We start from the raw sequence: 13,080 nt of genomic DNA, 5'->3' as shown, positions 1-13,080 counted from the left end.
TTCTGATGCTGTGAAACAGTTAAAGAAACACCAGGCCTTTCCAGTGCTGCTGAGTCAATTTTTAGTCTGGAGGTTCACTTTAACTTGATGCGATATGGTGCACCGGAATTATCCAAACCGCTGCATTCCCAACGCAAAGTCTGCAGAGCATTGCAGCATGATCCTTGCCTACCACACTGATTACGCACCAATGCAAGTCAGTCGGGACACATTAAGTGTAAACAGTGGGAGTATGGTGCAACATGGCGCTCATGCACGGACCGACGAGAATCCCTGTGATGTACTTGCTGCCCAGCAGGGAGTATGTCACTAGCCTGGGGGCGGACCTATGCATATGACCCTGTTGTCGCACAGGGTCATATATAGGCTGTTTTCTGCGGTGCAATGGGGTGCTTGCACTGCATCGCACCACTGCGAACAGGTGTAAATCTGGCCTTAAACATTCAAGGAAGGTCATCCCTCCTCCTCTCTCTATGGAACAGTACATGCTGTTTGGCTATAACTGAGCAGCATGTGTGTACAGTGCTGGTTACTAGAAATGTTGCACTATCGGTAATCGTTAAGGGCAACATAACAAGTGTAGGAGGCCTAACACTCCTAAGCAAGGCTGTGGAGCCGATACAAAAATCATCCGACTCCAACTCCGACTCCTCAATTTATGAAACCTCCAACTCCGACTCCAGGTACCCAAAATAGCTCCGACTCCTTAGCTATTACTTACCAGGGCTGTGAATTTGGTACAAAAATACTTGACTCTTCATTTTATGAAACCACCGACTCCAGGCACCCAAAATTACTCTGACTCCACAGCCCTGCTCCTAAGTGGACATACCATAAAAAACATTTTCCAACTTTGCCGCCGGTATTCTGCAACAATGTTTCAAATAACCCCAAAATGCAATTCAGATGCATAAATTAACACTTGTTGTACACAAGCCCTAATTCAGACCTAATGTGTTTGTTTTAGCTGTTGTTGTTTTTTTTATTATTATTCCAGCCTTATCACCCAGGCAGGGAGTAATATACTACTGTAGATGTGTTCAGTTATTTTAATTTTGAAGGTGATGACCAATGAGTGATTTGTAACACTGATAAATGTCACGTTTCATCTCTGTAGGGTGCAGAGGGATGGGAGGAGTCCTCAGACCCTGCGTCTGACCCTGCGGCAGTCCCACCCAACCAATAAATACCCCAATCGGGAGAGTCGCCAATGTCCCATCCCAAAGAATGTCATCCAGAATCTGAGCAGTGGTAAGTGATACCGTAACAAAAACAAAACAACCCCTGTGGGGTACTTACCTCGGGAGGGGGAAGCCTCTGGATCCTAAAAAGGGTTAGTGAGGGTAAGTGGCAGATGTGTTAGGGGAGAGAATTGTGTTAAAGGATGCCTGATGTGACATGTGTATGTACAGTGCCAAGCACACAAATAACTAGGCTGTGTTCCTTTTCTTCTTTCTCTGCCTGAAAGAGTTAAATATCAGGTATGTAAGTGGCTGACTCAGTCCTGACTCAGACAGGAAGTGACTACAGTGTGACCCTCACTGATAAGAAATTCCACTTTTTATCTCTTCCTTGCTCTCAGAAGCCATTTTCTGCTAGGAAAGTGTGTTATAGTTGTAATTTCTTGTCAGCGAGGGTCACACTGTAGTCACTTCCTGTCTGAGTCAGGACTGAGTCAGCCACTTACATACCTGATATTTAACTCTTTCAGGCAGAGAAAGAAAAAAAGGAACACAGCATAGTATTAGTGTGCTAGGCACTGTACATACCCATGTCTATCTCATAATGTCACATGTCACCTCGGGTATCCTTTAGGGTCTCAAACTCAATTTACCTGGGGGCCGCAGGAGGCAAAGTCAGGATGAGGCTGGGCCTCATCCTGGCCCAGCCTCATCCTGACTTCACAGGAATTTCACAATCGCGGCGCATCGCCGCCTCTGCCCGCCCCTCTCACTCTTCCTTCACAGAGAGGGGCGGGGAGAGGCGGCGATCCGTGCGGAGATTGACGCCAGGAGGGGAAGAGCTGAAGCTGAAAGCTCTGCCCTTCCAGGAAATGCCGGCGGATTGCCCCACGGGCAATTTGGGGGCTCTGCAGCCCTCGTTTAGCAGCGGGGATGCGGCGGATTACTTGGGAGCACTGAAGTGAACTATAAGGAAGCTTTTGCCGGCGAGGGCCACAAAATATTGTATCGAGGGCCGCAAATGGCCCGCGGGCCGCGAGTTTGAGACCCATGCTTTAAGGGAATTTATATAAATAAGGAGGAGCTGGGTTGTAATGTGCTTTGTAGACAAGCGTCAGGATTTTGAATTGTATCCTTTGTGTACATTACAGCCAGTTATGTACCTAAAATGTTAAAGGGTAGATAGGCATTAAAGGGAATCTGAAGTGAAAATAATGATTGGTATGTGTAGTACATCTAAGAAATAAAACATTAGCAGCAGAGATCAGCAGAGTCTAATATTGTTTCCAGTACAGGAAGAGTTAAGATACTCCAGTTGTTATCTAAGCAAAAGAGCCATTGAGCTCCACAACTTTCAAAGTCGCAGAGAGCTCTGTCTTCTGAAGCGTATTATCTCAAGTGTCTGTCACTGTATTTTGTTTTTTCTGCAGAGTTAATTTCAAAAGTTCACTGGCCTCCTCTGTAAAATCATTGAGAGTGCTGAGTAGTGTGTAAACTGCAAATATGAAAGAATGATGCAATGTTTAAAAAAAAGAAAAAACCTATATAACTGAAAATAAAAATATGAGACTATTTTCTTTGCTACTAATGTTTTATTAATTATCCGTACTGCACATACAATTCATTACATCATAATTTTTTTTTTTTTGCATCAGTGTCACTTTAATATTGTGCTTTTCCTCCCTGTGGGTAGAATTATCAGTCCCTGTTTTGATGGACCTGCTGATGAAGCTGTTTGAGAAGATGATTGATGCCAAGTGGCCATTTCATCTCACCCTGCTGAATGTCTGCTTCTCCAACCTCAAGCCAGCTCAGTGTTCAGGCACAGCACGGAATTCAATTGGGTTCTACCTCACCCAGAAGAGGATAGAGGCCAGCCAGATGAGCCAGGTAAGGGGATAGATCATCAGAATCTTGCGTGTAACAGATGGTGAAGAGAACTAAAAGAAAAAGATTGGATACCTATGGAGCGGTAGGGCTCTGGATCCCATGTGTTGGTGGTCCTCTCTTTTTCCCTCGGTCCACCGCTGTGCTCGGTTGAAACTCTATGGTTTCGGGAGTCCTAGCAAGGCTTTGGGAGCACCCGTGTCCCTGAATGCTTATGAAGATGGGAGGCTCTGTACGACTGGGTGGGTAGTCAGACAAGCAGAGTTCAGTAATGGTTCAGGTAGACAGCCAGTCCAGGGATCAGAATAGAGCTGGTAGTCCGACACGCAGAGGTTTGGCAATAGGACAGGTAACCGGGCAAAGCAAGAGAACAGACACAGAAAAGAGAAACCATGACCCAGGATTGAACTTCATCCCAATTAGTAGCTGATACCCTCTTTCCCGCCAGAAATCTTTACCTTTTCTCAAATACCTCATCGGGGGCTCTATATGGCTGATATTGTGGTGAAACCCCTCCCACAGTGTGATGACAGGACCTAGGTACTGACATCACACTGTGGGAGCCTTATTGCATTGTGGGAAAAAACAGCTGTTTACAGGTGTTTCCAACTGCCAAAAAAGCAAGCAGCAGCTACTTCCACTGACATCACCTGCCAGCAGTAAAAATGTCACCATATGATAAATGTCAGAATGTAAATCAGGGAGAGGAAAGATTTTACAATGGGAAAACACCGACTAAATCATTTATACATAATTATTGTAAAAATTAAGCAATTTTGTTCATTACGTTATTTTCACTGGAGTTCATATTTAAAGGAAACCAGAGATGAACGCTTTGGCACAAAATAAACATATCCCCCGATAGGTTTTACACACTAAATACTATATGGTATTTTTACCGCTCTGGTGTGCCGTTTTTTTTTTCCAGTTCATCAGAAAAGCATATTATTTAGTGGGCTGTGTGCAAAATGAAATCACCATTTCTAAAAAAAAAACTCTTATGACTAACAAATATAGATAGGAAAAAAAAGTTTTTCAATGTACATTTACATTAGCAGCTCCTCTCATCTTATCACAGCTCTCTGTGATGCTTTGAATATACAGAACAGGAAAGCAGAGACAGAAGGGGGCAGGCTTGGGCTTGAAAAGACATCAGAGAAGACAGACTCCGCTATAATGATTCCTGAGCAAAGCCAGACTGAATGCACAGTCTGGATTTTATCAGGGCTGTTAACAAGCAGGCTGAGCAGTGAAGGATGAAACAGAGAGCAGGATAGGGTGTTTTCTCTAATGTTCCCACTGATATATATGGTGAAATACATGAGGGTGCTTCGTCTCTGGTTCCCTTTAAAGGGGAACTTCAGCCTAAACAAACATACTGTTATTAAGTTACATTAGTTATGTTATTTAGAATAGATAGGTAATATAATCTTTTACTGACCCTGGTTTAGAAGAACAGGCAAATGTTTGTGATTCATGGGGGCTGCCATCTTTGTCACGGAGGCAGCCATCTTTTTGGTTGAAAGGAGATGACAGGGAGCATGAGACACAGTCCCAACTGCCCTGTGTCCTGATAACCCCTCCCAGCTGCACACACTAGGCTTCAAATGTCAAATTCAAAATGTAAAAAAAAAAAAAATTGCACCAAAACAGCAGCACGAGAACAACAACATCAGAAATCCCATCATGCTTTGCACAGCATAAGGGGAAAACTGCCCGGGCAGTTTTCTTCTGTGCTGCTAAAAATGAGGCTTGTATAAGAGAAACAAAGTTCTGATGCTGTGAAACTGTTAAAGAAACACCAAGCCTTTTCAGTGCTGCTGAGTCGATTTTTAGTCTGGCGGTTCACTTTAAGCTCCGTAAGCACGCTAGATAAAATTCAGCCGAGGCAGCCGATATCCACCGCCTCTGTCAAGAATCCAAAGTGTTTAAAGTGGCCTATGATTGCTGCCCGGCCAGTGATCAGCCTGGTAGATCGCTTCGGCCAAGCAATAGCAGGGATAGATTTGTTCAGCCGCTTCTTCAGAGGCATATATCGAGCTACATACAATCTGTCGTATAAGCTTATACTGTATATACATTTACATGCTATTCTTTCTGTGAAACGCTATGTTATAAACAATGTGGTGCATTTTGACTTCTAATGTGATGTTACATCTGCTCCATTTAAACCCCAATTTGTCAAATTTGGCTTACAGTATTATGTACTAGTGGGAGGAGCTTATATGCATTTTAGACCTTAATAAATGGCGTCATCCTTCACTACAGGCCACTGGTGGTAGACTCCCTTGAAGTTACATTTCAATATTAAGCTTTATTCTCCTTGCCTAGCATACTTTAGTATGTAATACTTTGTGTGTGATCTTCTTTTTGTACAAAAGGAGCCTGGAACACAAGCAGAAAAAGATTCTGGAGTCACAGATGAAAAGAAACCTGGAATCGTCTCTGACAGGCTGGAGTCTAACCACCCTGCGCCCCCTTCACTTTCTGACGACATTGACATGGATGTCTTCAGCCAGCTGCCTGAGGACATTAGGAGGGAGATCCTCTCCAGCCCACAGACTGGAGGGATACAGAAAAGCAGCCAGGACAAGAGACCATCACCCAAGGGGATACAAAGCTTCTTTATGAAAGCCAGTGCTAGACATCCACAGAGCTCCACTGCACACAATTCTGCATGTGACATCCCACCACAGAGTGGGCAAAACAAGATGGCCGCCGTAATAGCACAACTTCCTGTCAGGCCAGAAAGCCACAATGGTAGAGACAGCGGAAGCAGCAATAGCACTGGCTCTGCCAGCTCTTCCTCATACGTTTTACCCAGCAGTAGTGGTTGCAAGACTTTGGTAGAGAGTCAGTGCTGTGACACAGACCCCAGCACTGCCATGGACTGCTCAGAATCCAGTGAAACAACAGACTTTTTCCCCAAAAGCGTGGATATGAGTGTGTTTTCTCAGCTCCCAGAGGAGCTCCGCACAGAACTCATGACAGACTGGAAGCATAAGAAACTCACTCCCAAAATTCCTGTCAAGAAGTCGCAGGAGAAAGTGAAGAATGCCAAAGGTCAAAGGCCACACCCTTCAGCCAAGCCAAACAACTTACTGAAGTATTTTAAACCAGGCTAGCGGCTGGCTGCTACTTGTGACATTTTTTGTGTAGGGCTGGTTCAGACGGCGTCTCGATCAAATGCTTTTCGGCAAGAACGCAGAAAAGCGTTTGGCTGGATAGTGTACTGGCGAAGGGCTCTGCCTCTGACACAGGAGACCAGGAGTTGAATCTCTGCTTTTCCTGTTCAGTAGGCCAGCACCTATTCAGTGAAGAGACCTTGGGCAAGACTCCCGAACACTGCTACTGCCTACTGAGCGTGCCCAACTGGCTGCAGTTCAAAACCTTTAAGTCCAACAGGAGAAAAGTGCCATATAAATGTTTTCCGTCTGTGTCTACCTTCAGTGGCATGTCCTGTCGTTTAGTCTGTCTTTGACCCCCGCAGGGGGACACGGAAGCGTAGCGGTTACCATTCCTGGACACTGCAGATTGCGTCCAGGAAAAAAATTAGTGACAGGAAAAATCAGGATCAAAACATGGCGTGTGCGTAAACAACAGTACCAGTTAATTTGAATGGGCAGCGCTTGAATGTTGAGCGCCACAGCTGACGTCTACTGCTGCCCAGACGTCTGTGTAATCCGGCCCTTATTTGTGGATGTTTTAGGAATCTTAGAAGCACTTTGGAAAACTGAATAGACACATTGACCAGTAAGAGATGTTATAGCAGGCTAGTAAAGTTTTTTCTTTATTTGATACAATGGCTTCTTTTTCCCCAGTAGGTTACCTATTCAATTCAATTATGTTCAAGCACTTTAATGTCATTGTGGAACACAACGAAATTACTTTTCATGACAACCCCACAGTGCATATAGGGAACATAGTGATAGTAACAAAGGTAGGAAGAGAAGACATTATACAAGTATGCCAGGTGTTACAGATATTTAAACAATTTGTACACAGTGTTAATTATTTCAGAGAGGATTCAGAGTTCATCAAGTTTATGGCGGATGGGAAAAAGCTGTTTTTCGGTCTGTTTGTATGCGGATTGATCTAAAACGTTTACCTGATGGAAGGAGCTCAAACAAGGCATTTCCAGGGTGAGTGTTGTCCTTGATAATGTTTTTGGCCCTTCTCACGCTGCGAATATTATACAAAAGTTCCAGTGATGGTAGTTCAGTGCCAATAATGGCTTCTGCTGTGTTAACAACTCACTGCAGGGCTTCTCTAGTAGCCTTCGTGCAGCTGTTGTACCAGGCCATCATGCAATTGGTCAGAACGCTTTCTATAGTGCATCTGTAGAAATTAACCAGAAGCTTCTGTGGGAGGTTAGCGCTCCTTAGTTTCCTTAATAAGTAGAGACCTAATCCTTAAAAGACAACTGAAGTGAGAGAGATATGAAGGCTGCCTTATTTATTTCCTTTTAAGCAATACTAGTTGCCTGGCAGCCCTGCTGATCTATTTAGCTGCAGTAGTGGCTGAATCACACCAGAAACAAGCATGCAGCTAATCTTGTTGGATCTAACAATAATGTCAGAAACACCTGATCTGCTGCATGCTTGTTCAGGGGTCTATGGCTAAATGTATTAGAGCCAGAGGATCAGCAGGATAGCCAGGCAACTGGTGTTGCTTAAAAGGAAATAAACATGGCAGCCTCCACATACCTCTCGCTTCAGTTGTGCTTTAAAAAAGAAACACAAGCCTTCTGTTCTGTAGGAGCGCTCCTTGCGATTACAGCAGTCTATTCACATACTACATGCATACACATAAACACATAGATCAGCTGATTGTAATTGTACACGTGTATGTGCTGGAAGTGCACAGTTACGGTCAGCTGATGGATGTGTGTATGCATGTGTACATCTGGAGAAAAGTACAATACAATTTAAGTGAGTGTACAGCACCCTCTTGTGGCAAAGCATATGACTGTTCTGTACCAGGTTGGGAAAATGTTAAAGGGAATGTCCAAGCAAAATAAAAAAATGAGTTTCGCTTACCTGGGACTTCTACCAGCCCCATGCAGCCATCCTGTGCCCTCATTGTCACTCACTACTGCTCCAGTCCCCCACTGGCAGCTTGACGACCTCGGAGGTCGATGGGACGCATTGCGTACATTTTTACGCATTCCCGCTAGTGCAGGAACATTAACACATACATTTTTACGCGTTACTGGTTCAATGCGTAAAAATTTACGCATTAAACCAGTAATGCGTAAAAATGTATGTGTTAATGTTCCTGCACTAGTGGGAATGCGTAAAAATGTACGCAATGCGTCCCGCCGACCTCCGAGGTCGGCAAACTGCCAGCGGGGGACTGGAGCAGCAGTGAGTGACTACGACAGCACAGGATGGCTGCATGGGGCTGGTAGAAGTCCCAGGTAAGCGAAACTCATTTTTTTATTTTGCTTGAACCTTCCCTTTAAAGCGGATCTGAACTCGAAATTTCCTCTCTGCTCTAAAAGATAAGCAACAGCATAGTAACCTTTATGGAAAACATTTCTTTGTTACAGCTGATATAAATCAGCAGTGTGTCTACTTCCTGCTGTTATGGAAGCAGACATATTGTTTAACATCCTGGGCTTTCAAATGAGCTTATCTGCCTTGGCAGTCAGCTGACACAGGGTAGAAATCTAATTACAACTTGTGATTAGTCACAGATGAGGGGACATTAGACAGGCTAAACTCCCTAAATACATACAGGGTGCATTTCTCTGTATCCCTTCTGTCCTGTGCAAGAGTTCAGGTGCACTTTAAGAACAATTCTACAATTTATTGCTTTCTTCTAAGGGTGCCTACACAGTACTCGATTTTTGGCATCAATTTTAAGCCTATTTGATCATAACAATTGGCAGGCAGATATCGATAGTTTGAATTGATTTGAGCCGGAAATTGATCAAAACGATGCTGAAAAATGTGTGTCGATGGGTGTGTGACGGTAATGGCATATCATTTCCTGGCAACCAACAGACCCCCAAGCTGTCTCTCCCTATGTGTATGTGTACCTCCGGGTCCTCTTAAAGAGACGCTGAAGTCATTTTTTTTACCTTATTTTCTTATAAAGTCCTCTTGAGCATTAACTTCTAAGGGCCTGTTTCCACTAGAGCGAATCCGCATGCGTTGTCTGCATGCGGATTCGCATAACCAATACAAGTGGATGAGACTGTTTCCACTTGTCAGTTTTTTGGTGCGTTTTTCTGTGCAGGATTTTTCTGCACGGTAGGGCCTGCAGAATTCGCCTGCGTGTGGAATGCAGGCGATTCGCAGGCAATGTATTTAATAGGGGAAATCGCACATGCGTTTTTTGCCGCGATTTCGCGTGCGAATTCGCACTAAAACTAATGTACATTGAGCCAGGCAGTGACATGGTTAAAATCGCTGATAGCCTGCCTATGCGAAATCGCGGCAAAAATCGCATGCGGAATCGCATCCGCATGCGATTTTGTCAGCGGTGGAATCCCAGCGATTTGCACCGCACTAGTGGAAACAGGCCCTAAGCGGATTTGCTGCACCCCTGCGGCAGAATGAGTGATTTATTGCCCAGAAACACACCTGCAAAGTTACAGGGCTCACAGATCTTCCTTCCTGGTAGAGGCAGAGCTGTGCGCAGCAGCTCTGCCTCCTCTCCAGTCAATCTCTGCCTCTCCCCGCCCCTGCAGTCTTTCACTGAGAGGGGCGGGGGAGAGGCGGAGATCGGGGTGATTGACTGGATAGGAGGCAGAGCTACTGCGCACAGCTCTGCCTCTCCCGGGCAGCAAAATCTGCCACCTGCAAAGTCGTAGAACTTTGCAGGGCTATTTCTGGGCAATATATCACACGTTCTGCAGCGGGGATGCAGCAAATCTGCTTAGAATTTAATGCTCAAGAGGACTTTATTAGAAAATAAGGTCAAAAAAGAGACTTCAGTGTCTCTTTAAAGCAGTGATCCCCAAACCACGTCCTCACGTACCACCAACAGTGCATGTTTTGTGGCAATCCACAGAGGTGGTTAATCAGCTCTGCTGAGACACTAATTACCTCACCTGTGCATGGTTGTGGTTTCCTGCAAAACATGTACTGTTGGTGGGCCTTGAGGACAGGGTTGGGGAACTCTGCTTTAAAGGATACATCTGGCAATTAAAAAAAAATCAGATTTACTTACCTGGAACTTCCTTCAGCCCCTGGAAGCCTATGTGTCCCTCGCAGCAGCTCCGCTATCAGGCATTCTCCTGGGGTCCCCTCTGTGGAATCCACCTGGCTAGGACACTAATTGCCCCAACTGTGCATAGGTGAAGTTGCCTGCAAAACATGCACAATTGGGGAGTCACGAGGACAGGTTTGAGAAACCCTACCGTAGACCCTGAACAAGATGCAGATCAGATGTCTATGACCAATCTGACAAGACTGGCTGCATGCTTGTTTTAAGTGTGTTGTTTAGACCCTACTGACCAGATAGATCAGCAGGACTGCAAGGCACCGGGTATTGTTTAAAAGGAAATAAATGTGGCAGCTTCCATAGGGCTTACACCTCGGTTTCCTTTTAAACAATGCTGGTTGCTTGGCTATCCTGCTGATCTTTCATTCATCAGTAGTGTCTGAAACACACACCTGAAACCTGTAGGTCCAGTCAGAGCACCTGATCTGCATGCTTGTTCAGGGTCGATTGCTAAATATATTAGAGGCAGAGGATCAGCAGGATGCCAGGCAATGTGCATTGTTTAACAGGAAATAAATATGGCAGCCTCCATATCGCTCTGACTTTAGGTTCCATTTAACAACATTGAAAGAAGGGTTGTGCAGTGCTGATGTTTGGTTGTAGCACATTTTTAAAGGCAGTGATATTTCTCTTTAAAATTATCATGACCATTTTTTGTTTTCGAATCCAAGAATCCAGCGCATCCCAAAGTCCTAGCGCTCCCTCAGACGGACAGGCGAGCTCCTGCCTCAATCAGAGGTGGAATGCTCATTGCCCAGAAGCATTAGCAGTCTTCCCGGTGATATTCGAGAAACAATTTTAGAGTGTGGAGAATAAAGGACACTTAAAGGGACTCTGTAACAAAATTTTCATCCTTATTTCTTCTATCCTATAAGTTCCTATCCCTGTTCTAGTGTGCTCAGTCTAACTGCAGCCTTTCCTACTTGCACAGTGGCTGTGTTATCTCTGTTATATGATCTAGTCTTCTCTCCTCTGTCGGGTCTGACGTAAACACTGCCTAAAACTGGCAATTACAAGCCAGGATTGCAGCAGAGAGTGGCAGAAACAGCACAGAGGGGCACAGGAGAAAATAAGGAATAGAATGTTATGCTTTTTGCTGTAAAAATTTTAGAGTACAGATTCTCTTTAACGTGTGAGGACTATGGAGGCTGCCATATGTATTTCCTTTTAAACAATACCAGTTGTCTGTCAGCCCTGTTGATCTTTTTGGCTGCAGTAATGTCTGAATCACACACCTGAAACAAGCATGCAGCTAATCTGCAGCCCCTGCAATGGGGGGGGGGGGGCTTGGGGCGGAGTTACTAGCCTTCCCCTCCTCTGATACAGGGGACTATACTTCAGATCAGGTGTTTTGTGGCTGCACTTATTACGGGTGTGAAGAACCTGATGGCCAAACTTGTTTTATGACCCTCGTGAGATGGGCGCTAAGGGGAGGCAAGGGAAGAGGTGTGAACATTAGGGCCCCTATCAAAGTTTTGCTGGGGGGCCCCAGGAATTGTAGTTACGCCACTCTGGCTCTATGTTTTACAGGCAAAGAATCAGCAGGACAGCCAGGCAATCTGCATTGTTTAAAAAGGAAATCCATCCATATCCTCTTGGTTCAGATGGGCATTTAGAAGCAGAGTGATGTAAAATCTCATTGTACCTAATGAATCTCTGGCCCATATTCAATTAACTTTTCTCTTGAGTTTTCCCCTAGATGATAAGTTCACCCTTGTCAATAAAATGCCTTTTAAGCCACCAGCAAACAAGAAAATACTCACAATCATTTTGATAGGACCTCTTTGCCTACTTTTGTGCTATTTTTTCAATTGCAAAATGCTGAAAAGTTATTTTAAAGAAAACCTGTATTGAGAAAAACCTCCATGAGGGGTACTCACCTCGGGTGGGGGAAGCCTCCGGATCCTAATGAGGCTTCCCCCGTCCTCCTCGGTCCCACGGCTGCGGCGATAAAGCTCCCCGAACAGCAGCGGGGATGTAAATATTTACCTTCCCGGCTCCAGTGCAGGCGCAGTATCGGCTCTCCGCCTCGGAGATAGGCGGAAATAGCCGATCGCTGTCGGGCCACTCTACTGCACAGGCGCAAGTCTCCTGCGTCTGCGCAGTACAGCGGACCCGACAGAGATCGCCTGTTTCCACCTATCTCCGCGCTGAGAGCCGCAACAGCGCCCCTGCTGGAGCCAGGAAGGTAAATATATCAGCGCTTGTCAGGCTTGTCGAAGATTCCGGACACTTCAGGGGAGCCAGCGCTGGATTGCCTGCAGCTACAGGGGAGGGGGAAGCCTGATTGGGACCCTGAGACTTCCCCCTCCCAAGGTGAGTACCTCCCAGGAGACCTTTTATTTATACAGGTTCCCTTTAATGAGAAGATGAAAAATTATCTCCTAGAAGACAACTCAAGAGAAAACGTTAATTGCATATGGGCCTCTGTGTCGCTATGTGATCAGTATCACTCACCAAATCTGAGTGAAAATGTTAGCATATTTATAATTAACTGTATTTAAAATGCCTTGAAAAGGGTCCATGATCAATAATGCAATATGCTTTGCATTATTGATTTTTTTCTCATGTATTAATGCACACATACATGTACATTTAAACAATATGGGAACAGCAGCAGACTCGGCCGATACCCGAGAGATTTCAGCATGAAATTTGATGCGAGAATCAGCATGCTGTGTGTGGGCAGCTGACAGATCTCTCTCCCATCACATTCGATCAGAGAGAGATCTGTCTCTTGGTCGATCTGTCCATACATGCATCGTCTGTTGTATGGGCT

At 45.0% G+C, this 13,080-nt stretch overlaps 1 protein-coding gene across 1 annotated transcript in view; it reads left to right on the top strand.

Moving 5' to 3' along the window:
* LOC137530790 (DNA polymerase iota-like) overlaps positions 1–6,492 on the top strand; it is a 31,857-nt gene extending 25,365 nt beyond the window's left edge. Inside the window, exons 8-10 of the mRNA XM_068251338.1 lie at positions 1,118–1,251; positions 2,875–3,071; positions 5,450–6,492. Coding sequence (XP_068107439.1) covers positions 1,118–1,251; positions 2,875–3,071; positions 5,450–6,193 — 1,075 coding nt within the window. The 3' untranslated portion in view covers positions 6,194–6,492. The remainder of the gene's footprint in view (positions 1–1,117; positions 1,252–2,874; positions 3,072–5,449) is intronic.
* Positions 6,493–13,080: the final 6,588 nt, after the last annotated feature.

The sequence above is a fragment of the Hyperolius riggenbachi genome, chromosome 1, assembly GCF_040937935.1.
Source record: "Hyperolius riggenbachi isolate aHypRig1 chromosome 1, aHypRig1.pri, whole genome shotgun sequence".
NCBI classification, from domain to species: domain Eukaryota; kingdom Metazoa; phylum Chordata; class Amphibia; order Anura; family Hyperoliidae; genus Hyperolius; species Hyperolius riggenbachi.
The sequence above is the reverse complement of the archived record's forward strand: the minus strand, read 5'-3'. Positions and strand labels throughout refer to the sequence as shown.